The sequence below is a fragment of the Arvicanthis niloticus genome, chromosome 12, assembly GCF_011762505.2.
Source record: "Arvicanthis niloticus isolate mArvNil1 chromosome 12, mArvNil1.pat.X, whole genome shotgun sequence".
Taxonomy (NCBI): domain Eukaryota; kingdom Metazoa; phylum Chordata; class Mammalia; order Rodentia; family Muridae; genus Arvicanthis; species Arvicanthis niloticus.
This window is the reverse complement of record NC_047669.1, coordinates 75,195,771-75,222,185: the sequence shown is the minus strand read 5'-3', so window position 1 is coordinate 75,222,185 and position 26,415 is coordinate 75,195,771. Positions and strand designations below refer to the sequence as shown.

Sequence of the window (26,415 nt, the reverse complement as noted above, 5' to 3'; positions counted from 1 at the left end):
CCTCAGCCTCACAAAAGCTGGGGGTTTAGGGTAAGGTATCAGGCTCCCCTTTCCCCTTTCCTTTGAGACAGGCCTCACCTTAGTCCAAGGTGGTCTGAAACTTAGGATATAGCTCGTTGGTGGTGATCCTCCTGCCGTAGACTCTACAGGTGTGAACCCAGCAGCTGACTGTTGTAAGTTTTGACTGTGATGAGACACTGATTATTAAGCAAAGTGGGGCTATTTTATTTCGTCATGCTTTGAATGGTACGAACCTCTGAGTAAAGCAAGTGGGAGGAGTCACAGACGTTTACAGTGTTATACCAATAGTGTTTAATGGCCCAAATTTACAAGTGTTTTTACTTTAAGCAAAATTTTTGCACATAATTCCCATGTAATTTCTCACAGATTTTTTTTTTGTGTGACTACCCACATATCTATATGTTTTTTTTTTTTTTTTTTTTTTTATTAAAGAAGAAAGCATTTAATTGGGGGCTTGCTTACCGTTTCAGAGTTAACTCTTGATCATCATGGCGGGAAGCTAACAGACGTGGCACTCCAGCAGTGTCACACGCTAATCCACGGGCAGCAGACAGAGAACTTGTATTTTTTTTAAATATAATTTTCAGCCCTTATGTAGGGAAACCAGAGGTCCTGAGACCTCCAGTGCTGTGCTGAGATCAAGGGCAGAAATTGCTTTTTTACTGTACGTTAGGAGTAAGATCTAAGACACGACTGGCAAAATGGCAAGTGACTGAAAGGGCTTGTGGCCAAGCCTGATGACAGGCTCAGTCCCAAGAACCTACATGAGAAAAGGGACCTGACTTCCACAAGCTGACTTCTAACCTACACACACAATACACACACACAGACACTCATATACACACTAAATCATACACAATACACACTCACACATGCACACATACACACACAATTAAAACCAATTTAAAAAACAACTCATTTCGTTGGAGGCCAGCCTGGTCTACAGAGTGAGTTCCAGGACAGCCAGGACTACACAGAGAAACCCTGTCTCGAAAAACCAAAAAAACAACAACAACAAAAACCCAACTCATTTCAGAGCCTGAACAAAACCAGAGAACAATACAGAGTACAGTAGGGCCTGGGCTCTGAGAGCGTCTGGGGAACAGCGTGCCTGCCTCACAAAGCCTGGAGACTACACGCTCGGCTCTTGCCTAAAAAGTGTCACCACACAGGCAGGTCTGGAAGGCACATGGCACTCACTGGCAGAGTTAGACATGGCTCCCAGCCAGGACACAAGTAAAGTAGCTGGCAAGAAGGCAAGAGTCTTGGGAATGTGAGCTCCGATGACGCCAGGCCAGAGGGATTATTTTAATCCACAGCAGTGTCAGCAGAATGGTAAGAGATCTGAGAGAAGGGAGCAGAGGGAAGCTGCCAGTCAGAGCAGCAGCAGCTGCAGCCAAGGGTGCAGGATTTCATCCAGCAACTCGCTCGGCTGCTCTGGCAAGGGACATCCAAACACCTAGGTCTGTGTGACCAGACTAGAATGTAGAGATGTCACACACCTTTAATCCTCTTGGCTGGAATACAGACACCCCCTGAGTACACACCTTTAATCTCTAACAATGAAAGTTTTGGGAGCCGACTTTTAGCAGAAAGCAGCTATCAGCTTTGCAGCCATCTTGAGCCATATACCCTGACATGAGACTTGGATTACAATGGCCTACAACAGCTGAGCACACTCTGATAACATCTTGCTTTAGATACCCAGGACTTTCCTTGGGTGTGTGACATTAAAGGTGTGTAATTTAAGAGTGTGATTTAGAGATCAGATTTAGAGACAAGACCTAAGGGCATGATTAAAGGTGTGACTTAGAGTCATGGCTTAGAAGTGAGACATATAAAAGGCAGAGAGATATACTCTTTAGGGAGACTCTTTAGAGAGTACAACTAGACTTGGGACTTGGACTAGGAAGAGAGACTGAAGAATAAACGGGATTGAATCACACTCTGTCTGGTCTCCATTCTTCGAGTCCGTCTTCACTCTCTCTCTTGCTGAATCCTGACCCAAGGACCAGAGCAGCAGCTTGGGCCGGGATACAGTGGCCGCCAAACTTGGGGCAGCCCAGGCCTCAACATTTTGCTCGGGCCGAGACAGAAAGTAAAGTTGCTTTGTAGAGGAAGCAGCCGGCTATGTTTGAAAGCAACTTCTTCTTCTTCTTCTTTTTTTTTTTTTTTTTTTTTTTTTTTTTTTTTTTTTTTTGCTTTTCGAGACAGGGTTTCTCTGTATAGCCCAGGCTGTCCTTGAACTCACTCCTCTGTAGACCAGGCTGGCCTGGAACTCAGAAATCCACCTGCCTCTGCTTCCCAAGTGCTGGGATTAAAGGCGTGTGCCACTGCCCGACTAAAAGCAACTTCTAATTGAGAAGCAGACAAAGTGACCAGAGAAAGATTTGACAGAATGAGTCAGAGATAGGATACGCCCAACTTTCACAAGAACATAACAGAAAAAGAGGCGAGGTAATTTAAAAGAGTAGTTGGGGGTGGCCTGTGGAGACAGTTTTATCAGGAGAGTTTTACAGAGACAGGTTACAGAGAGAACAAGCTTGACACACAGGTCAAGACAGAATAGGCCAGAGAACAAGAAGAAGCCAGAAGATTAGAACAGATTGCCAGAGTTAGTTTGAAGCCAAGCCAAGCAAATCAGTCATAAACCAAGATAAGCTAGTTTGAATCAGTCAGATCAGAGAGGAGTTTGAGCCAGAACAGCTGAGTTGAACCAGCCAGCCAGAGTTCAGAAAGAACTAAGAAGGGTGAGTTTATTCAGCAGTAAGTCTCCATGATGACAATTACATCTGGAAAATAAAAGTTACATTTACATATGTATAATTATCAGAGTCTGAAAAACACCCAGTTCTTATGCAACTCAACAGTGCAAGTTTGATTATAGTAGGCAAGACACCTAAAGAGTCCAGGCTGGCCTCGGACCTGCTATGTAACTGAGGATGATGCTCTGATCCTCATGCCTCCCTTTCCTGAGTACTGCAATTACAGGTTGGAATCACTCACTCTGTGGGTGCCCTGCAAGTGCTCTACCACAGCTGTACCCCCTACCCCAGCACTAGGCTATTACTGTCAATTTTTTTTTTAAGTTTTAAAGTACAGTACAAAAGGCCATTAGTGTGAAATGTTAAAAATAACAGTTTGACAACCTTAAAAAAAACCCAACAACATTTTAACTCCTTTAAATTGTGTGTGTAGGTCAGAGAACAACTTTCAGGAGTTGGATCTTTTCTTCAGCCATATGGATTCTGGAGTGGTGAACTTGGCCATTAGGCCTGGAAGCAGGTTCCTGTACCCTGCCTTCCTAAAGTCTTGTCAGTACCCCCCCACACACACCCTCTTTTTATTAATTTTTATACTATACTTTATTTATCTTGTGTGTACCTGTGTGGAGGTCAGAGGACAATCTGGGGAGAATCTGTCCTCTTGTCCACTGGTGTGGGTCCTGAGGCTTTTGCCTGCTTACATCTTGCCAGCCCAATAGACAATCTGCATAAAGTTTTAGAGAATAGCAGAGAACAGGCCTATGTGTTTGCTTAACAAACAAAAGGACTGGCCGGGCGGTGGTGGTGGTGGTAGCGCAAGCAAGGCTTTAATCCCAGCACTTGGGAGGCTGAGGCAGGCAGATTTCTGAGTTCGAGGCCAGCCTGGTCTACAGAGTGAGTTCCAGGACAGCCAGGACTACACAGAGAAACCCTGTCTCGAAAAACAAACAAACAAAAAAAAGGACTTAATCTATACACATGACAATTACATGTGGTTAGATGATATATTAATTTTATTTCCATTACATAAACTGAGGAAGAAATACAAACTGGGACTGAAATATATTACATGGCTTTAAGCAGCATGTTTGGCTGCTAAACAGAAAATACCTGAATGGTGCTTCAGGACTGTGGCAGGGTTGATTCAAGTCTCCTGGCTCCCTTCTTCTTTACAGAACACCCCTCCCCTGCCCTTGTCAGGAATGGGGAGAAGGGTGAAGAATCCCTCCTAGGCGCTAACACTCTGGATGTTCCAGAAAGTCCTGCTCCACACACTCCTCCAGTTGCCGCAGGACCCTCGGGTTCTCTGAGACAGGGAACTCTGGCGTTGTGGTTCCCGGCATGTCAGCAGGTAGCTGGCTTTGGGTTTTGAAAGCACAGTTTAATGTGGTGAAGAATGGCATCAATTGCCTGATGCAGGAAACCGAATGTTCGCGCAAAAGAGGAAACTCTTTCTTCCTGGTGATCTCGTTGGAGCTGCTGATTTCCTGCAGAAAGACCCGAAGCCACCAAAGTGACCCAGCTAGCACACCTGCAGCAGGGGTTGTCAGCCTGTGGCCAGCTAATGACAGAGGCAGTCCCTCACATTCTAGGTCTTTAACCCTTTCTGTCAGGGCTTCATCCTCAGCCCCATCCACCTCCAGCTCTAGCATCCCTCCTAGCAGGCTCCTCCTCTTAGACTTGGACAAAGAGCAACACAGGGAAAACCAGCTTCATTTCCCAGGAACAGGAGGAGTTGTTTGAGACATGGGAAAAACCAAGGATGGGACTTCTAACCATCCGAAGTCTTAAAACCATTAAGAACTTCATACTGGCTGGGCGGTGGTGGCGTATGCCTTTAGTCCCAGCACTTGGGAGGCAGAGGCAGGCGGATTTCTGAGTTCGAGGCCAGCCTGGTCTACAGAGTGAGTTCCAGGACAGCCAGGGCTACACAGAGAAACCCTGTATCAAAAACAAAACAAAACAAAACAAAAAAAGAACTTCATACTGCATAGTCTTTTCTCCTTTGCTGTGATTTTTTTTTTTTTTTTGAGACAATGTCTTCGATAGCCCAGGCTGTCCTTGAACTCCCTATGTGCCTAAGGATGGCCCTCAACTTTTGATCTTTCTGCCTTTACTTCCCCAATGCTGGGATTATGGGTATGCAGTCCTCCATCCAGTTATACAGTGTTGTACATCCAGCCCAGGGTGCCTGCACGCCAGGCATGAACTGTGCCAGCTGAGCTACATCTTTGGCCTGAGGGTGTTATTTCTGAAAGCACTTACCCCGTATCTTAACCTCAGAAGTTCTAGAATCCTGACAGTGTGAGGTCTGCACTCTTGGTGATTCTCTTCCAGCTCTGATGGGAAGGCTGGGTGCTCAGTGTCCAGTTCCGGAACAAATGCCCATCTGTAACTGCAGAAAACGATCATGGCCAGACACGCTGATGCAGTGCTCATGTAAACTGTCTGCAGTGGTTCAGCTGACGTAATTTATATTCCACAGCCCAGTGGCCTAACAACTTCATAGATGTATCATATGTCTATAACACAATCCATTGCAGAGTTTTTACTGTCCCCAGAAGTCCTACTTCCTTCTGCCATCACTGTCCGGTCTCTAGGACACAGACCTAGGCAGCCCGCTAGCCTGACTGATTTCCTATGTGTGCACGTCTCTCTATTCTGGGCTCCCAGAAGTGAACTGGGACATGCCTTCAGAGGGCCCCCTCTGTCATCCAGTGTATTCTCAGAGCAGCAGGCAGCAGTACCTTGTTCCGCTTTACTGCTGACTGACGTCTCACTACATGGGTAAAGCACATGTTGCCTGTCCATCTGTTGCTGACAGACACACAGGCTGTCACCAGCTTTGGTGACCATATACAACGCTGTCGTTCACAGTGGCCGGGGGGAAAGCCCTTCTTTCCATGGCCTCTTTTTTTTTTTCCTTTCCTTTTTAGGATTGCAGCTAAACTGAATGGAAGTAAACTTTCCTCAGATCCAGTGTGGTCATGCACAGATCCAGTATAATCCAGTATGGTCATGTACAGATCCAGTGTGGACAGATCCCTTGACGCTGCAAGACTACTGATCTGTCCCCAGCAGAGACTGGTGTGGTCTCACTGCCCTAAACTGTTCCCAGCAGGGACTGGTCTTTGCTCCTGTTCCTATGATGTGTTTTCTAGACTATCACACAAATGGAATGATATTGTGTGTGGCCTTTTCAGTCTGCTTATTGTTTAAGGGAGCGCACAAGTGTTGTGCTGCTCACTGCTCTCTCTGTTGGGGCTGGAGACCAGCAGCCTCTGAGGCCAGGCACAAAACTCAAGGCAGAACAGCTGTTTTAAGCCTGAGGGAAACCTGTGCCAAAGAAGCCAAGTGACTTTGAGAGGCCACACTCCAAATAAAGCTTTCCCATCTAACTGCAGCAGATGACTGGAGCTACACACACACACACACACACACACACACACACACACGGAGAACCACCAGCAGTAAGCCAGTCACAGGCGTCCAGTAGCAAGGCCATCTCAGCAGACAATAAGAATGCTGATTCCCACAGAGATGATTCACAAACAGGACCATGAGCCAAGTCATGAAGACACAGCTGTCTGGGGAAATATGAGACCCAGGCTCAGTCACTCACAAGGTGCTCAGAGCACTGTAGCTTCTCACATACTCCCTACACATGAAAGAAAAGTGAAGTGCCCAACAGCAAGGAAAACCGACTTCAAAGGACCTCAAAGACTCATCCCACTTACATCTGAAATAAGGGCATCTTGTCAGGCGGGAAGGAAAGCGCTGTGTCCAGGAACTTGCAAGCAGAGAGGTACATGATGAGATCACTGGGGGACATGGCCCTGCCCGAAGGCCCATTTCCATCAGCAACTGGGACTTTTATTCTGTTTATTTTGTTGCTGTTTCTATAAATTCAAAAGGAAATTTGTGTTATGCACTCATTCACATCTGCTGAATGTCATTTGCTTAGGAAAAGTCCCTAAGACACATTTCTCTGCTAATAGATCTGGAGAATGTGAGGTACCATGACACATGCCTGCTGAGGGAATATGAGACAGGCTATCCTCAGGTACAGAGCCAGTTTAGAGATAACTGATGCTATATGAGACCCCGTCTAAAATACAGAAACAGGCTTGAGTTGGCTCTACAGTTAAAAGCCATTGCTGCTCCTCTAGAGGACCCCACTTCAATTTCCAGCACCCACTGGGGAGCTCACGACTGCCTGTAACTCTAGATTCTAGATGTGATCTTCCACAGGCTTCCTCTGACACAACATGGACATGGTACATATACATACACATAGGCATACATGCACACACATGAAATGAACACCTACATCTTAACAGTGGCTGGTCCCACCATGAAGACTCCCAGAGGACAGTAGGTGGTGTGGCAGCTCACACCCCACTGCTACATCTAACTCATCACATCCCAGCATGCACTGGGAGCTTGCTTGGCTTACCTCAATTCGTCTTCCTCTTTCAGATCTTCCTCAAGTTGTATGAATGTCTGGATCTGAGGAAGAAAATGTATATTCAAGTTACTCTTTGAGAGAGATCACATTTACCTAAATTTATCTATCTATAAAAACAGCAGGCCAGGCAGTGGTTGCAAACACCTTTAATCCCAGCACTCAGGAGGCAGAGGCACATGGATCTCTGACCCTATCTCCAAAAACTAAATCAAACAAAACCAAACCAAACACTTCGCAGATGTGAGAATGGAGCCCAGACAGAGCCTAGCAAGCAGCCCCAGGATAGATCACCAGCACCACAAATCAACATAAGGAAACTTAGAAAATAGTATCAAAGCGTGCTTAGGTACAGGTAGGGTATCTCAGTGTTCTGGAGGCAGAGGCAGGTGGATCTCTGTGAGTTTGAGGTCAGCCTGGTCTACAGAGCAAGTTCCAGAAGAGCTAGGACTATACAGAAAAACCTTGCCTCGAAAAGCCAAAACCCCCAAAAATAATAAAGAAAAGAAAATGCTTTTCTAAAAGCACCAATTTTGTCTAACCCTGGACGGTGTGCACTCACCAGTTCAGAGACCATGATGGGCCACAGCGAGGTCAGGTGCTGGGGAGAGATTCTTAGCAGCAGAACTCTGAAAAAAAGAAACATCTGAGCAGCAACTATGGACGTCTGTCCGACTCTGAGGTTGTCTGTCAGGCGCTCTAGGGGAAGAAGAAGTTAGAAAAGTCACACAAATATGCAGTTGGGGTTCTGGTCAGCCAAGAAAAAAACCAAAAAAACAAAACAAAAAAACCCACAAAAAAACAAAAACAAACAAACAAACAAACAAACAAAACCGGTAATTAGCACGACATTTTGATGACAACCCAGTGTAGAGATGTGTCCTAGCTGCCCACACAGGCAGGCACACGCCTGTGATCCCAGGTAGAGGCAGGACTGCCACACGGCCAGTCCGCTACACACAGTGAGTTCTATGCTAGCCTGCGCTATCAAGTGACTTGTATTCCTTGTCTAAAAAAAAAAAAAAAAAAAAAAAGGAGGGGAGAATGGAGGATGCAGCTCAGCAGGCCCAGTGCTTGCCCAGCATGCACGGAGTCATGCATGGCTTTTCCTTTAGCACTGTATAAAATGGGCATGGGAGCACACATGTGTTATCCACAGAATTTGAGGCCAGCCTGAGACTCCTGGGAAACAGGGAGGAGCAAAGGGTATGTGTTTGTGCCATAAACACCCAACAGTGTCTTACTATGTAGCCCAGGTTAGCCTCCAACAAGTAAGCCTGCCTCAGCCTTCTACTGCGGCTGGCTTCCACCTGCCCTCCTGATGGCAGTGACTGTCCACATTGACAGCAGCCCGCATGCCACACACACACTTTGCCTCATCCTCATGCAGCTGGTGACTGTGCCCCTCACCACCCACATTCCCATCTCTCCACCGTTCTCAGTGCGGGGTGAGCACAGGCCTGGGTTAAGGAGTGCCTTGTGCAGCTGACAGCAAGCGCTGACCTAGAACCTAACTAGAGCCTGGCTCCTCCTTGTCATGTGCACTGTGTGAAATTAAATCTGAAAGTCAAACTCCCCATCGCACCCCTAAGGCTGTTTAAACAAACAAAACTGAGCCAGGTTTTTCCAGTTTTGGAGATCATCCTAAAGCAACTCTTCCCTCAGCATCCCTGCATCACACCCCCACCCCCACCTCTCACTCATGGCATCCCCATACCTGAGCATCCCTGCATTGCACTCCCACCCCCACCCCCACCCCATCTCTCAGTATCCCTGCATCCCACCCCCACCCCCACCCCATCTCTCAGCATCCCTGCATCGCATCCCCACCCCCACCCCATCTCTCAGCATCCCTGCATCCCACCCCCACCCCATCTCTCAGCATCCCTGCATCCCACCCCCACCCCATCTCTCAGCATCCCTGCATCCCACCCCCACCCCATCTCTCAGCATCCCTGCATCCCACCCCCACCCCATCTCTCACTCATGGCACCCCCATCTGTTGGGAGCCGCAGTGATTCGCCATTCCAAGATGGCGCGGACATCCTGTCCTCCCACTTGTAAACAACTGACTGCGCAGGTGCAAAAGGCAAAAGCGCGCCAAAAGTCACTGCCCATCCTGGGGCGTAATATGGGGTGATGAGTGAACAGCCAATCAGAAGTGAACACGCCACTCTAGGGTATATATAGCAGTGCCTTTCCCGGGCTTGGGGTCTTTTCTGCTTTTGCTGTTACAAGAAGTAAAGCCTCGTCTGTAGTGATACCCGATTACTGCCTCCGTGTCCTTATTCGCGGGCGAAGGGGACACAGAAGAGGTGCGCGCAACACCCATCTCTCATTCCTTTTAAAAAAGATTCATTTTTATTCATTTTAACTCTGTGAGCTGGGCATGGTGGTGCATGCCTGTAGTACCAGCACTTGTGAGGCAGAGGCAGGCAGATCATTGTGAGTTGTAGGGTGGCTTGGTCTACAAAGTGAGTTCCAAGACAGCTAGGAAAACCCTGTCAATCAATCAACAAATAAATAAAAGTTTTTTGTGGGGGGCAATATAATCAGGTTGTTTACTGAGTAGTGCAGGCATGTACACACACACACACTAACCCTGCTAAAATGCTACAATACAGGAGCTGCTGTGCTTCATAAACAGGAGCCTGCAGTTGGAAGGTTCCAGGCCTGAGCACAGCCCAGCTACTATATCACTTACAACTCTGTAGCTGTCTGGACCTAGCTACTATCCTGAGGATGGGAGGGGAGCACTGGACTGCAGCACCCCCTCCCCCACACACTTAAAGGTAATCAGACCCTCATGAGTGGGTTTGGTTCCAGTATAATGGGCCAAGTTTGGTCCCTTTTGTCACACGCAAGCCTGTCTGTCAGCCCTGGACTTTCCAGTCCCCAGAGCTGTGAGTCAAGACAGTTTTGTTCACCATAAACTCGCCAGCATCAGGTCTCCTGTGGCAGGTGCTGCAGCCTGAGGCGGGCTCCTACCTTGTATGAGGGGAAGGTAGAGGTGGTACTGGTCAAGCTCGCCACTGAACACAGCAAAGGCCTGGCGCTTCAGCAGCATGGCCTTCTGCTCAAAGCTGGAGAAGAGCTTTAAGGAACTGCTCTGCATGTCTGCAATAAACACACAGCAGTCAGCTTGAGAGGGAAGCACCTGGGAAGAGTGAGGGGAGCACAGCAGGGAGAGTGGGGAGCATAGCAGGGGAGACTGGGGGAGCATAGCAGGGAGAGTGGGGGGAGCACAGCAGGGAGAGTGGGGGGAGCACAGCAGGGAGAGTGGGGGGAGCACAGCAGGAAGAGTGGGGGGAGCACAGCAGGGAGAGTGGGGGAGCACAGCAGGGAGAGTGGGAGCAGCACAGCAGGGAGAGTGGTGGGATCCAATTTATGATATGCCTCACAAAAGCCCCCTTTTGAGAATGTGTGGAAGTCACCCCTGCACACTCTTTAAAACACACCATCTCAGCCAGAAATGGTGGCTCATGTGTATTATCTTATCATTTGAGAGGCTACACTAGCAGGATTGCCAACAGTTTGATGCCAGCCTGGGCTATATAATGAGTTCTAGGCACTCTGGGCCAAAGAAGGAGACCTTTTCTCAACAGCAAAATGCTAAAAACAAATGACAATTCCACCAAATTCAATTTGCGCCCCAAACAACAACAAAGACAATCCACTCATTTCGTTAATGACACAGAGTCAGGGAGTCGGGAAAGAGTGGGGGTGTGGAAACGCCCATTTAAGTCGGACATGAGGTGCTGACATTTGGAGGCCGAGGCATAAGGATAGTTCCAGCGAGACGCTGCCTGAAATCTAAAGACATGTGTGATAAACTGCAGCCGACCCAAGACTTCACCTGAAGGCTCTCAGCAGTGTCCACCTGTGCCGCACAGGACAGTCAAGGCCTGCCAACACACTGGACTGAGAGACTGTTCAGTCCTTAAAAAAATCTATACCCTCAGCTCTTCACTCAGCTCCACAAAAGTTTGATGTGCTGGGTGTGGTGTGCACAGTTTTAACCCCAGCAATGGGGAGGCAGAGCCACACAGATCTCTGTGAGTTCAAGGCCAAGTTCCTGAACAACCAGGGCTACACAAGGAGAGCTGGTCTCAGAAGGAGTTGGACGTGGTGGAAACTGAGCATGAGGGAACCACAAGCTTGACGATAACTTGAAACTCACTCATTAAATCCTTAAACATTGTTTTCTCGTGAGTCAGAAGATGGTCAATGATGGACTTCCAGCTGGATGTACAGAAAGGCACAATTAGTTAAATATGCAACTGATGGCAGTTTGATGAAAAGCACTGAGGAAACAGCATGCCTCCAAGAGCTGTTAAACCTGCTCTGCGGGCTGAGAGATGTTGAGCTGGGAAGAACCCATGTTGTAGGAGCCTGAGGAGGCCCTGCACTCAGACCACAGCGCTAGGGAGAAGCCAGGCCTGGATGCTTGCTCACGCCTGCAACCCCAGCACTGTGGAAAAGGACATGGGCTTGATGGCTGCTAGCCCTGCCCATGGATCAGTGAGACCCTGTCTCTCAGTGGAGGTGACAGAGCAGGACATCAGACATCCACCTCTGTGCTCTGTAAATGTGTACGCTGGAGCATGAGCGCTCCTACCATAGACCGCCCTCCTCCCCTGAGCACTCCTACCATAGACCGCCCTCCTCCCCTGAGCACTCCTACCACAGACCACCTCCATCCCCTGCATATGTAACTCCCAAACCCCACACACGTGCTACATTCTTCCACACACAAAATGAATCTGTAAAAAATTGAAAAAAAGAAATCTGGTCTCTGGAATCTGTCACCCACATCTGTCAGAGCATGATATGGGAATGCTGAGGGCTTGTGAGACCACTCCAAGGAAACAACACAGAGTCTCATGACCTCAGTTTTCTCAAAACACGGAGTTGTTCTTACAGTGTACTCTCATGCTCCTCCCAGGTGTAGCTAGCTGACAGACAGAGTTTACCTCAGGTGACTCATTATTGCTTGCTGTTATTATTCAATTAAATGTTTCAACCTCTCTTTATATGCATGCCACTATGGAAAACCATGTTTTTCCATGTGCAGCTGGTCCTTGTGGTTGTATACAGCTTGACCGAATGAGAACACTCACTCAGGTGATTTTCCTTAACCCTCAGAGTATAAACCGTGATGCTCTGAGTGAAGTTGGCAGCTCCATTCTCCCGGGTCCCCCTATCTCTACAGCAGTGACACACTCATGATTTTAATATGAGAAACTGACCAAGCGAAGGCTCTTCTCATAACCCTAACTCATGGAATGAAGCAAACTTCTCCAGCTCTCTATAAAGGACACAACACACAACAGGGCGAGAGTGCTATGAGTGCTAACACCGTGTCCTCAGTAGCCCTGAGCCCACACGCTCGGAGAGAACAGACTCCCACGTCATCCTCTAATCTCCACTGTGGCATGTGCATCGCTCACACACACATAAAGCAGTGTTTTAAGAAGGCCCATTTGAGGACTAGGCAGACGGTTGAGTTGGTAAATGGCTGCTGCACAAGCCTGAGGACCTGAGTCTGAATCTCAGTGTGTGTGGTTTCTGCCTGCCATGACCTCAGTGCCGGCAAGGCAGAGACAGGGCAATCCCTGGGGCTTGCTGGACGTCCAGGTTTCAGTATCGGAGAAAGAAACCTAAGTGAACTTCTAGCCTCCGCCTGTGCACACATGCACGCTCATATGCTCATATAATCACACTCACCCAGAAGCACGCATACACATGAACCCCAGGAAGCCTGGGCTGCAGGAGGCCCTGAGCAAGCTTCCTGGGCTCTGAGGAAAAGGCACAGGAATGCCTTGCTCAGTGACCTTCCTCCCTGGGGTCTCCATGTCCATGCCCACTACTGTCATGGAGTGCATGAGCCAGGAAGCCAGACAGACATACTGCCAGAGTCACTGTGGGTTCTGATCTCAACAGAAGTTAAGCCTTTCAAGATGAAAGGCTCCTGAATCATCTTTCCCAATGACAGGCTCTCTTAACCCAGTGCGGTGCCTGTTTTGATAAAAAGTTACCTTGGTAACTTTTTGAGGGATATAATGCCTTTTCAGCAAACACAGGACTAACATGACCATCATGACAGGGACATCCAAGGAGCTGAGGTGACATGATGGTCCACTTTCATTTTAGCTCCGAGGGCCAGGCCCCCAAGCACTGAAGACTTGGTCTTCGTGGCACATGGAGTGTTTGTTTTGCCTTGTTTTTTAAAACATGGTTTCTCTGTGTAGCTCTGGCTGTCCTAGAACTCTCTCTGTTGTAGATCAGGCTGTTCTAGAACTAACTCTGTAGACTAGGCTGGCCTGGAACTCAGAGATCTGCCTACCTCTGCTTCCTGAGACCTGAGATTAAAGAGAGCACATGTTTCTGGAAACAGAATTTCTTACTGAACACAAGAAGTATCCATCTGAAAGAACGTGGGGTCCAAGAACAGCTCCAGCACCTCCTTCCTCCACGCCCGTTTGGTGTAGGCATAGCCACTCAGGGAGCTTAGCAGCTGCGAGCCAGCCCGGAAGCTGGGAGCGTTGTACGCACTAAGGGAAGGGAAGGCACAGGGTCAAAGGAAACGTCACAAAGGACACATTTCTGCATGTGCGTGTGACGAGGGCATCCGTCTGTCACCTGTGATTGCGCAGGTAAGGAAACACGTAGTACAGCAAGCGGGAGATCAACGGCACCGCCTTCTCCTTCTCGTCGCTGCGATAAACCATGTCCAGGAGGGAAGCCAGAACCTACAAGAAATGAGGCAGAAGTCCTTTAAGAAAACAAGACGTGGGGCTGGAAAGGTGGCTCAGTGGTTAAGAGCACTGGATGCTCTTCCAGAGGGCCCAGGTTCAATTCCCAGGACCCACATGGAAGGTTACAACCATAACTCCAGTTCTAGGGGATCCAATACCCTAATACAGACATACATGCAGGCAAGATACCAATGCACACAAAAACAAACAAATAGGCAAACAAATAAATCAATAATATATTTTTAAAAGAAAAGACAAGAAAACAAGATACACTGGGCAACAGTGGTACAGATCTTCAATGCCAGCGGCTGAGAAACAGAGGCCGGCGACCCATGCGCTTGAAGCCTGGTCTAGAGAGTGAATTCAAAAAACCAGGGCTGTTCTGGACAGATGGCTCAGTGGTCAAGAGCACTGAATGCTCTTCTAGAGATCCTGAGTTCAATTCCCAGCAACCACATGGTGGCTCACAACCATCTGTAATGGGATCTGACACCCTCTTCTGGTGTGTCTGAAGACAGTGACAGTATATTCACATATATAAAATAAATAAATCTTTTAAAAAAAAAAAAAGCCAGGGCTACACAGAGAAACCCTCTCTTGAACCACCTCCCCCCCACTCCCACCCCCCCAAAAGAAAAGAAAACAAGAGACTCCTCAGGTGGCAATCAAAATGCCTGCATGTTGGAGCCCATGCAGTATTAAGGGAGGCCTGGCTGGAGGAAGCTCACTGGCAGTGTGCCCTTGTCCTTCCACAGGGCAAGTGCTGTGTGCCTCCACATGCTCCCCACTGTGAGGCTAAGCAACACAGCCAGCCAACTGGGCTGAAGCCTCTAACCTCCTGAGCCAGACAGACCTTTCCTTCCTGTAAAGTGAGTTTCTCAGGTATTTTGCTGCAGCAACAGAAAGCTGGCTGACACAAGGTCTGGCCTTCAGAGCTGAGGAAGAAGGGGGCAGCCATGTGGCACCCAGAATGAATACATGCCTTCAGAATGATTCAGGACAGTAAACATTTCCACAAGGGACCACAAGTCAGGTGAGCCTTTACCTCTGCCAAGAGAGAGAGAGCTTGTACACTGTAAACGGAGGGGGCAGAAGCAGACACCATGGTGGAGGCTGCAGCAGCATCTGCAGACAGAAAGAAGAGTCTGTTTAGCTCTGAGGGAGTGACTGCTTCCTTCCCCAAGGCAACTTTCACTCTGACTGCAGTTAGTAGTTTCAGTATCTGCTCTAGTGTCCAATCCCAACCTCGAAGGCTGTCTACGTTAGGTTTCTATTTATTGCTGTGATAAAGATCATGATCACAAACAACCCGGGGAAGGAAACACTCATTACATCTTATATCATCCAGCACCACACAGAGAAACACTGTCTGGAAAAATCAACCTCCCGCCTCCCACGCCATCCTCCACGAAGGGAAGTCGGGGCAGGAGCCTGGAGGCAGGAGCTGATGCAGAGGGCGCTGCTGCTGACTGGCTTGCTCCTCATGGATTGCTGTCTGCTTTCTTATAGAATTGAAGACCACTGTCCCCCATTAGTCAGGGCCCTCCTGTATAAATCACTTATCAAGAAAATGTCCAACAGTCTTGCCTACATGTTGGGAGCCGACTTTAGTAGAAAGCGGCTAGATCAACTTTGCAGCCATCTGGAACCATATACCCTGATGAAAGACTTGGTTGTCAAAAGCCTATAACAGCTGAAGCACACTCTGATAAATATATTGTTTATCCCACATAGCTTGTTTTGCTGTTTAGTGACCTCAGCTGTATGGTGCACGTGGTAAAGTGTTTTCACCTGTGTTCTCCTGCTTGTGTATATAAATACCTCAGAATTCCCTTCAATAAGAGAGACTTGATAAAAAAAAAAGAGACTTGATCACTCCCTGTCTTGTCTCCATTCTTCGAGTCTCCTGCCTCTGCAGCCCCACTCTCTCTTGACCAGAGCACTTAGCCCAAAAGCGTTGAGGCACCTACAGCCAATCTGATGGAGACATTAACCAACTGCAACTGCTCTTCCCAGATGACTCTCGCTTTGCTAAGTCATCAAACCTAACCAGGACAAAAGAATGTAGGTATTTGGATCAAACACACCAGCAACAGCTCACTGCCTCCAGGTCCTTTCCGGTGACCAGCTGGCATGTTGGTCTCTAAGCTCAGAGTGCATCTTCCAACACTATTCAGCTCTGTTCCCGATCTATGTCCTTGTCGCAGCACTGACAAGCACTCACTGCTGAGCTCCTGCAGGACGCCCTTCTCCATCACCACACATCCTGCCCTCATCCATCCGTCCTCTTCTTGCCTGCTTCTCTCTCCCTCAGAAGAGCCCACCCAGGAAGGGGAAATGCTGGCTAAGTCCAGCAACCCGAGGTCTGTTATGGCTTGTCCCCTCTGGAATGATCACATGGTCAGTGACATCACAGATACAGGAGCTGGAAGCGATCTTCTGGAATGAGTGCCCACTGTGGGTGCTGGCTGATGAGCAGCTATCTGGGTCAGTCAGGGCTGGTTGGAACTGGTGACTTAAGCCCTGTAAAACCAGTTAAAGATTTCTCCCATTCCTTTCCCATGTGATTCTTTATATGATGTTCAATAAATATAGATCAAAGTCCTTTGTTAAACAGACACACAGCCACAACAGTCAGACAGACACAGGGATGGAGTCACAAATCAACCTTCAGTCAGGCACACATTTAGACTCACACAACAGAAGAAGACAGAAAACACAGGGAGCGTAAAGCAGAGGGTTCACATCTGGACTCGCTCCTGTGTAAATGACTCCAAGGAGAAGTGCTTTTAGTCTTTCAGTAATGTGACACTGATGTGTTGATTATATAAGACTCTTCCTTAAAACAACAATCCTCCCCCAAACCCAACACAAAATGGGAGAACAAGAAAGAAGCTGGAAGCCAATGGAAGCCAGTGATGAGCTGGCAGCATCCTAGCAACCTAATCTAAGTTAACTGAGCTGGCAGCATCCTAGCAACCTAAGTTAACTGGTCCAGACTCAGGGACCACCCGGACTCTTACAGCGCTGTCCTGGTTGTTCTCTCAGCTGGTGACTTGCTACCGTCCTTGACAATTACTCCTCTTCTCCTAACATCTCAAATCCACCATGTGCAGTGCTCACGCTGCTCCCCCATTCCTCTCCAAGTCAGTAAACTGTTGAGCCAAGATTCTCAACCTTCCTTGGTTGCATTTTCAGACCACGGCCAAGTCAGTATTATTTCTTGTGTAAACCATTCTAGAATCCTTCAACAGGACTTCTGGCTTCTGCTCTTGCACAAAATGGTCTTACTCACAACAGTTAAAGTGATGCTTTCTGAAGATGAAGCACACTGCATAACTGCCCTGACTATTGGGGCAGCGTGAGATCCTACGTTCCACAACTGTAGTCGGCTTCCCTTCAGTCTCCATCCTCCATCTTGTTTCTGAGCAGTTCCATCAAGGAGAGACTAGGTGATAGCCAGAGGGCCTATGGGTAGGTCCTAAAGGCTGGCTCAAGAGAGCCAGCTTCTTGCTCACCCTCCTGATTAAAACCCAAGTCTGGTAGGATTTGTTTCCCACCAGCAGGCTCAAGGCTGGAACAGGACTATCACACAGCAGTGTGGATCAATCAGTCACCCTGTCTGTCTTCACACTAACCAACCCTCAGTAGGGGAGGGTAACTCTTTAGAGCTTTAAAACTCCCAGCCCCGGAGATGAGACTGGACCTTGAGTCCCTCCTCTGGTGTCTTTTCCCTGTGTGTCTGCTGTGGGTGTGGTTCCTCACCCCCACTAGCCCCCAGCAAATACCTTCCTCCAGTGGTTGTTCCTTCAGTTGCTGGTTCTACCTCCAGTGCTTAAGATCTGTCTGCTGTTACCTGCTGTGCTTCAGATTTTCCTGTCTTTAATTCTTTAACTGATGGAGAAAACAAACACGACCAACACTCCTAAGAGTATCAACTGGGGCTGGAGAGATGGCTTAGTGGTGAAGAGCACTGGCTGCTCTCCAGAGGACCTAGGTTCAATTCCCAGCACCCAACTGGCAGCTCACAACCATGTGTGACTACAGTTCTAGGAGATCCAACGCCTTCTCTAGCTTCTATGGACATTTGACATACATGTGGACATAGACACATACAGACACACCACCTACAACACATAACTAACAAACAAGCACAAAAGACACTGGATTTCTAAGACAGGTGTCTCAACCTAAGCCTCCTTGGTTGAACGGCACTGGAGTCCAAATACAAGGGTGCCCTCGAGAACCTGCACACGCACAGCACACGCACAGCAATAAAGGGAAATGCTCGCCCTTTCTCCGACCAACATGGACATTGTTTATTACTGCTGAACGCTGCTACAACATTTGCTAACTAAGTCTTACTAAGCGGCTCAAACACCACTGCCAGCTTCCACAGTCTATGCCTTCTAGGAACTGAAAGGAGCCAGGTGATGCCTAACCACAGGCCTGTCCACAGGTCAGATTTAATTACTGAGCAACAGACTGGCAACGACACAACAGTTGGTAGAGCTGCGGTGGGCGCACAGCTTAGCACCCAAAGAGCCAAGCAAAGCAGCTGGAGAGTATGCACGGGTACCGTGGGGCTGGACGTTCTTTCCCTACAACCATAGCACCATCTGAGAGAGTATAATCACCAGCTTAAAGTGGCAAATGAAGGGACTGGGAGAGAGAGTCAGTCAACAAAGTGCTTGTCAAGTAATCATGAGGTCCAAGCTTGACCCCAGCATCATAAAAAAAAAGATGGGCTTGGAGGCTGGGTCATGTGACTCAGTGCTGGGGAGAGAGAGAGGTAGGTGGGTCTCAGAAGCTCAGTGGCCAGACAACTAGCCCAATCAGCAAGTTCAGGTCCCAGGGAGAATACTAGTCTCAAAAAATAAGGTGGGCAGCAACTTCTGAAGAACAATATGTGAGGTTGACCTCCGGACACTACCCAGCTCCCTGTCCCTCCTCATTCTGGGAAGAGAATTCCTGTCTGGGTGTCAGGGCATACCATGTGGCTCCACTCCTTTGAAACAGAAGTGTGTGCATGCCTGGCCAACTGCTGGGTGCTCCTCCCACACCCCGCCCCCACCATCTAGATCCCTCCAGGAGACTGTCAGAACGAATCAGACCACACAGGATGGGACTCAGATCAGCGCCTTGCTTAGCTACCTTCAGGGAGGCTTCTTGAGGTAGAAGGGAACTACTGAGGAGACCCACAGCTGGACAGTGTGACTTTGGAACACTTGGTCCTAAACGGTGGCATCTTCATCAGCCCTCCACTCAGAGCTCAGGGAGCAGAGGGGATGGGGTGAAAAGACTGTGAGAGCAACAGGGGATGGACGACACCACGGAGACCAGTGTCTTCAGAGACAACAGGAACCATGCACATCAGAGACTGGCAGCACGGGCCCAAGCAAGATGGGGTCTCAGCGCCAAGGGGAGGAACTGAACACAATCTCCTGCTTGCCCCAAACCAAAGCTCTCCAGTTGACGTAAGCTCAGAATGGGAAGGTTTGTTCACTCCAGTGGAGTCTCCCAGGCCCAGCAGCATGTGGTCAACACAAAAGGTACTCAGTACTTTTATAGATTTCTGTCTGGGGGCAGCTTTGTTTGGGCATTTTTGTTTGTCTGACTGTCCTTTTTCTTGTACATTATGGTTTCTGGAAATTTTGTGGCCTTTGTTTTTGTGTATCTGCGTGTGCTTATGTGCATTTCTTGTGCTTTTCCTTTTTTCCTGTTTTCTTTTTGCTTACCTGTTTGTTTGCTAAAGGAAGGGGAGAAAGAAGGAGATCTTGGAGTTGGGGAAGGTGGGAGGAGTTGGGGGAGGACCATGAAGAATATATTGTCTGAAAATATTATTTTCAATCAAAAATATATAAAACAGCATGAACAGGTGCAGTCACTTAGTCACAAGCATATGGGTTCAGGGGATAGGGGGTGGTCGCCTGGGCTCATCAACAGGCTAAAGGCAGCATGCTTGTCCTCGTGCTTAGATGTGTGTGTCCACTTTCCAGTGCCTCCTGGTGCTCTTCCGAGGATAACTGGAGTGAAAATCTGATGCTCTGATGATGTCTAAACTGTTAAGTAATCATAGCCAGGATTATTGACACTACTCCCTTCCCTACACGGACCCTGCCTTGTTCCCTTTCTGTGTGCTAAGACGACTGAATGAACACCTCACTCAGTCAAAAAGTGAACAATGCTTTAGGGAACGGAGAGAGGTTCCAGGAGAAAAGGCCCTTGACCTCAGGTGCACTTTGTTCCCTGGATTGTTCTTGGAGGTGATTTTGTGCCTTCTGTGACAAACATTTACATTCAGTTTATAAGACAGTTTATTCTTGTTGGATATCATATCATAGCTATTGAACCCAATCTGGTCAGGAATCTGGACATGGCCATCTGCTTTGCTTTCATGCTTTCCCAGATATAATCTATAGCACATGCCAGGCAACTGGGTTTCAACTGGCATGTCTTGGGAAAGTTCTGAGAAAGGGCTGCTCTGTTAATATTTAGTATGTGTTTACTGGTGGGTTTTTTTTTTTTTTTTCACTATTATTTGTGGGAAGCCATGGCAAGGCCTTACTCTTGGCAAATACTCATCCTTGGCTCTCCTATCTACTATTCTTCTTTTTGCTTACCTTCCATGATTCATTTGTCAGTTCTTAGAACTTCAAACAAGGCCTCATAGCAACCCACCTTAGTAACCTTCCTCCTGATCTCTAGATTTAGACAACATCCTGCTAGATAGATGTTTTTAGAACCCCGGTAATGGAAAGGCTTTGTAAGAATAACTTAGTTAGACCCCACAGCTGCAGCTAGCTTCCTCCACCTGCAAAGCCCTCTTTCCTTTCCTACCCCTCCCCATATCCTGTTTTCAGAGTATATAACCTGTGTAAACAATAAAAATTGTGCCAGCTTGATCAGACTTCTTGACTTGCTGTGCCTTTTTATTTTCTCGCACATCTCAGTCCTCTCCACAGGGTCTAAGGGTCCCACTTGATTGTCTAGCTGGCCTGGAAAATTATTATATGCTTTTCTGAACTCAAACAACCTTCCTTGGATCACTGCTTTCTTTGTTACATTTGTGTATAAAAGTACATTGGAATGGAAGTAAGGTTGTCTGCCCATTCTTTCAGGTTCTCGAATCCCAGGTCTTGAAGACACAGATCTGCATAGGTCAGTGAAGTTGACAGAATACCTTTTACTTAAAAACAAAACCTCAGACCCTTGGCTGAAGCAAGTGTTTTTTTCCACATACCGTGCACATCGTCCTCGGCATCTGACTCTTCCAGAGAGACCTGAGGCTGGGCTTTCACCTCCAGATTTCTGCTGAGCCAGCTGGTTTGTTCCAAAGAGGAGCCAGCAATGGTACCTACAGCTTCCAGGATTCTCTGAGTGATTTCCTGGAGAGCCAATAGAAGCAAAACGGGACTTAGTTAAGGAGAAGTGCCGGTACACAACGCCACTGTCCAACAGGTACAGGACACAGACCATGATGTGAGTCACTGAGTCTCTGTTAGACTTCCAAAGATCAATGTTGAGAGGTGAAAGGCAGCAGGAGTGACAGATTTTAATAATAGGTTCTCGATCTACAAATATCAAATACAAACAACATCAACGTTAAGACTCTGCAGTTGTTTCCTGCCCTGGCTTTGGACTCCCGTGTGTACTGTACACTTACACTGACCAGTGTGTACTGAACACTGACACTTCAAGTCTTCTCTCAGCACATGGTACTAGTGACTGTTTCTCTCTATCAGCCAAAGGATAAAGACACAGGGTTCAGAAGTCTGCAGGACTGATGGGAAAGACTGGCTTTCTGGTTCTCTCAGATCATGGTTCGTGCTGTTGTGACTGTGTGGCAGTAACACAGGACACACTGTTACTAAGCTGCTGGGCTTGGGACTTTACAAAGGTGTGTGGACTACCAGGCCACACAACAGTTGGCTGAGGCGCTCATGTGGACTTCATGTCCACTGGCAGGGCAGGGTGGTGACACTCCCTCTGCCTCCATCCTCACATAGAAGCAAGACAAAACATTGACTAGTCTGCTGCTGTCCTGCCTGCCCTCCACTCTTGAAAAGGAGAGCCTGTGGGGCAGATTTTATCATTCAGCCTTGTTTCCCTCAGCCTGTCTCTGCAGAATCAGTGTCCTCCACTGAGCTCACCGGGATGAAGTGTGGCCTTATTCTAGAATCACAATAGAGCCAGTCAAGATCCTTATAAATTGTGCTGTGCTGTGTGCTGTGCTGTGTGCTGTGTGTGTGCTGTGTGCTGTGCTGTGTGCTGTGTGTGTGCTGTGTGCTGTGTGCTGTGTGCTGTGTGCTGTGTGCTGTGTGCTGTGCTGTGTGCTGTGTGCTGTGCTGTGTGCTGTGTGCTGTGTGCTGTGTGCTGTGCTGTGTGCTGTGTGCTGTGTGCTGTGTGCTGTGTGCTGTGTGCTGTGCTGTGTGCTGTGTGCTGTGTGCTGTGTGCTGTGTGCTGTGTGCTGTGTGCTGTGTGCTGTGCTGTGTGCTGTGTGCTGTGTGCTGTGTGCTGTGTGCTGTGTGCTGTGCTGTGCTGTGTGCTGTGTGCTGTGTGCTGTGCTGTGTGCTGTGTGCTGTGTGCTGTGTGCTGTGCTGTGTGCTGTGCTGTGTGCTGTGTGCTGTGCTGTGTGCTGTGCTGTGTGCTGTGCTGTGTGCTGTGCTGTGTGCTGTGTGCTGTGTGCTGTGTGCTGTGTGCTGTGTGCTGTGTGCTGTGCTGTGTGCTGTGTGCTGTGTGCTGTGTGCTGTGTGCTGTGTGCTGTGTGCTGTGTGCTGTGTGCTGTGTGCTGTGTGCTGTGTGCTGTGCTGTGCTGTGTGCTGTGTGCTGTGTGCTGTGTGCTGTGCTGTGTGCTGTGCTGTGTGCTGTGTGTGCTGTGTGCTGTGTGCTGTGTGCTGTGCTGTGTGCTGTGTGCTGTGTGCTGTGTGCTGTGTGCTGTGTGCTGTGCTGTGTGCTGTGTGCTGTGTGCTGTGTGCTGTGTGCTGTGTGCTGTGTGCTGTGCTGTGTGCTGTGTGCTGTGTGCTGTGTGCTGTGTGCTGTGTGCTGTGTGCTGTGTGCTGTGCTGTGCTGTGTGCTGTGTGCTGTGTGCTGTGTGCTGTGTGCTGTGTGCTGTGTGCTGTGTGCTGTGTGCTGTGTGCTGTGCTGTGTGCTGTGTGTGCTGTGTGCTGTGTGCTGTGTGCTGTGCTGTGTGCTGTGTGCTGTGTGCTGTGTGCTGTGTGCTGTGTGCTGTGTGCTGTGTGCTGTGCTGTGTGCTGTGTGCTGTGTGCTGTGTGCTGTGTGCTGTGTGCTGTGTGCTGTGCTGTGCTGTGTGCTGTGTGCTGTGTGCTGTGTGCTGTGTGCTGTGTGCTGTGTGTGCTGTGTGCTGTGTGCTGTGTGCTGTGTGCTGTGTGCTGTGTGCTGTGCTGTGTGCTGTGTGCTGTGCTGTGTGCTGTGTGCTGTGTGCTGTGTGCTGTGTGCTGTGTGCTGTGTGCTGTGCTGTGTGCTGTGCTGTGTGCTGTGTGCTGTGTGCTGTGCTGTGTGCTGTGTGCTGTGTGCTGTGCTGTGCTGTGTGCTGTGTGCTGTGTGCTGTGTGCTGTGTGCTGTGTGCTGTGCTGTGTGCTGTGTGTGCTGTGTGCTGTGTGCTGTGTGCTGTGCTGTGTGCTGTGTGCTGTGTGCTGTGTGCTGTGTGCTGTGTGCTGTGTGCTGTGCTGTGTGCTGTGTGCTGTGTGCTGTGTGCTGTGTGTGCTGTGTGCTGTGTGCTGTGCTGTGTGCTGTGCTGTGTGCTGTGTGTGCTGTGTGCTGTGTGCTGTGTGCTGTGTGCTGTGTGCTGTGTGCTGTGTGCTGTGCTGTGTGCTGTGTGCTGTGTGCTGTGTGCTGTGTGCTGTGTGCTGTGTGCTGTGTGCTGTGCTGTGCTGTGTGCTGTGTGCTGTGTGCTGTGTGCTGTGTGCTGTGTGCTGTGTGCTGTGTGCTGTGTGCTGTGTGCTGTGCTGTGTGCTGTGTGTGCTGTGTGCTGTGTGCTGTGTGCTGTGCTGTGTGCTGTGTGCTGTGTGCTGTGTGCTGTGTGCTGTGTGCTGTGTGCTGTGTGCTGTGCTGTGTGCTGTGTGCTGTGTGCTGTGTGCTGTGTGCTGTGTGCTGTGTGCTGTGCTGTGCTGTGTGCTGTGTGCTGTGTGCTGTGTGCTGTGTGCTGTGTGCTGTGTGTGCTGTGTGCTGTGTGCTGTGTGCTGTGTGCTGTGTGCTGTGTGCTGTGCTGTGTGCTGTGTGCTGTGCTGTGTGCTGTGTGCTGTGTGCTGTGTGCTGTGTGCTGTGTGCTGTGTGCTGTGCTGTGTGCTGTGCTGTGTGCTGTGTGCTGTGTGCTGTGCTGTGTGCTGTGTGCTGTGTGCTGTGTGCTGTGTGCTGTGCTGTGTGCTGTGCTGTGTGCTGTGCTGTGTGCTGTGTGCTGTGTGCTGTGTGCTGTGCTGTGTGCTGTGTGCTGTGCTGTGTGCTGTGCTGTGTGCTGTGTGCTGTGTGCTGTGTGCTGTGTGCTGTGTGCTGTGTGCTGTGTGCTGTGCTGTGCTGTGTGCTGTGTGCTGTGTGCTGTGTGCTGTGTGCTGTGTGCTGTGTGTGCTGTGTGCTGTGCTGTGTGCTGTGTGCTGTGTGCTGTGTGCTGTGCTGTGTGCTGTGTGCTGTGTGCTGTGTGCTGTGTGCTGTGTGCTGTGCTGTGTGCTGTGTGCTGTGTGCTGTGTGCTGTGTGCTGTGTGCTGTGTGCTGTGTGTGCTGTGTGCTGTGCTGTGTGCTGTGTGCTGTGTGCTGTGTGCTGTGCTGTGTGCTGTGTGCTGTGTGCTGTGTGCTGTGTGCTGTGTGCTGTGTGCTGTGCTGTGTGCTGTGTGCTGTGCTGTGTGCTGTGTGCTGTGTGTGTGCTGTGTGCTGTGTGCTGTGTGCTGTGTGCTGTGTGCTGTGTGCTGTGTGCTGTGTGCTGTGTGCTGTGTGCTGTGTGCTGTGCTGTGTGCTGTGCTGTGTGCTGTGTGCTGTGTGCTGTGCTGTGTGCTGTGTGCTGTGTGCTGTGTGCTGTGTGCTGTGTGCTGTGTGCTGTGCTGTGTGCTGTGTGCTGTGTGCTGTGTGCTGTGCTGTGTGCTGTGCTGTGTGCTGTGTGCTGTGTGCTGTGTGCTGTGTGCTGTGTGCTGTGTGCTGTGTGTGCTGTGTGCTGTGCGCTGTGCTCTGTGCTCTGTGCTCTGTGCTCTGCGCATGCTTCAAGCTCCAGCACTTGGTAGGCAGGGAGGGGAGTATTCAGCCGGGCTATTCAGAGAGACTATCTTAAACAGACAGAGATGTCTTTAAAATAAGTTGCTGTAGGTCTGCTATTTGTATAAGAAATATATAAGAAGGAACAAAATTAAATAAGGTAGGCTGAACTGGGGAGTGACCAGCCACTTACAATTAGGGGCATCATCAGACGAGTCTGGGCGGGTTCTGGGCAAGGACACCATGCAAACAGGACGACCAGAGTCCAAATCTCCAGAACCCACGGAGAGGGCTGGGCATGGTCAAAACAGCATGATATATTTATAAAAAGATAAAGAGATAGGGAATATATGTTCTGTGGGTGTGTGGTGAGGTATGGGGGAAGGGGATGTCTCAGCGGCCCATGCCGAGACATCCCTTCCCCCTGAGGGCCCAGCCACAGATGGTATAGTATAGAACAGAGTTTACTCAGGGCATGGGCAGGGAAGTTAAGAGGGGAGCAGAGGCAGAGAGAGGGAGAGAGTAGAGAAGTAGAGGCCAGCCATGACCACGTGCTGTTGGGGGCAGACAGAAGGATAAAAGGATTGCTGGGTCGAGCTGGGGGCCAATCCAGCTTCAGGTTCAGTGAGAAGCCATCCCAGTGAGGTAAGGCAACAGACTGACAGAGGAAGACACCCACTGTTCTCCTCTGGCCTTTCCATGTGTATACATGGTCAAACACAAGTGAAGATAACACACAAACACACACACACACACACACACACACAGTCTGGGCAGGAAATGGAAGTGTAACTCAGCTGACAGAGTACTTCATCAAGGCCACTTTCATCAAGGTGTTAGTATTCTAAACTCCACCCCCACAGTTACCTGGCAATATCCAGATATGCTCCTCCCCACAGTTGCCTGGCAACAGCCAGGTAGGCCTGGCCCACTATAAAAAGGGGCTACTTGCCCCCTCTGCTCTATGGCTCTCTCTTGATCTCCTGCCTTCTTCCTCCCCCTCTGTCCTTTTGCCCCTTCCCCTTCTCTCCATGTGGTCATGGCTGGCCTCTATTTCTCTACTCTCTCTCCCTTCTCTACTCTCTCTCCCATGCCTTGGCATGGGCCGCTGAGACATCCCCGTCCCCACACCTCACCACACACCCACAGGACATAGATTCCCTATCCCCTTTTCTTTTTATAAACATCACTGGTGCTGAGACTCGGA

General features: G+C 49.2%; 1 protein-coding gene across 4 annotated transcripts in view; it reads right to left on the bottom strand.

Moving 5' to 3' along the window:
* Positions 1 to 3,781: 3,781 nt before the first annotated feature.
* Positions 3,782 to 26,415, bottom strand: part of Dop1b (DOP1 leucine zipper like protein B) — a 107,994-nt gene continuing 85,360 nt past the window's right edge. For 3 of the 4 annotated variants that reach the window (XM_034515384.2, XM_034515385.2, XM_076943171.1), the window contains 11 exons: positions 21,253 to 21,397; positions 15,055 to 15,134; positions 13,894 to 14,003; positions 13,659 to 13,805; positions 11,432 to 11,493; positions 10,240 to 10,368; positions 7,814 to 7,950; positions 7,243 to 7,295; positions 6,524 to 6,685; positions 5,052 to 5,181; positions 3,782 to 4,273 (listed from right to left, as the gene is read on the bottom strand). In XM_034515384.2, the coding sequence (XP_034371275.1) occupies positions 4,022 to 4,273; positions 5,052 to 5,181; positions 6,524 to 6,685; positions 7,243 to 7,295; positions 7,814 to 7,950; positions 10,240 to 10,368; positions 11,432 to 11,493; positions 13,659 to 13,805; positions 13,894 to 14,003; positions 15,055 to 15,134; positions 21,253 to 21,397 (1,407 nt within the window). In that variant the 3' untranslated portion in view covers positions 3,782 to 4,021. Of the gene's footprint in view, positions 4,274 to 5,051; positions 5,182 to 6,523; positions 6,686 to 7,242; positions 7,296 to 7,813; positions 7,951 to 10,239; positions 10,369 to 11,431; positions 11,494 to 13,658; positions 13,806 to 13,893; positions 14,004 to 15,054; positions 15,135 to 21,252; positions 21,398 to 26,415 lie in introns of those variants that run through there. The other variant, XR_004607983.2, reaches the window with a different exon arrangement.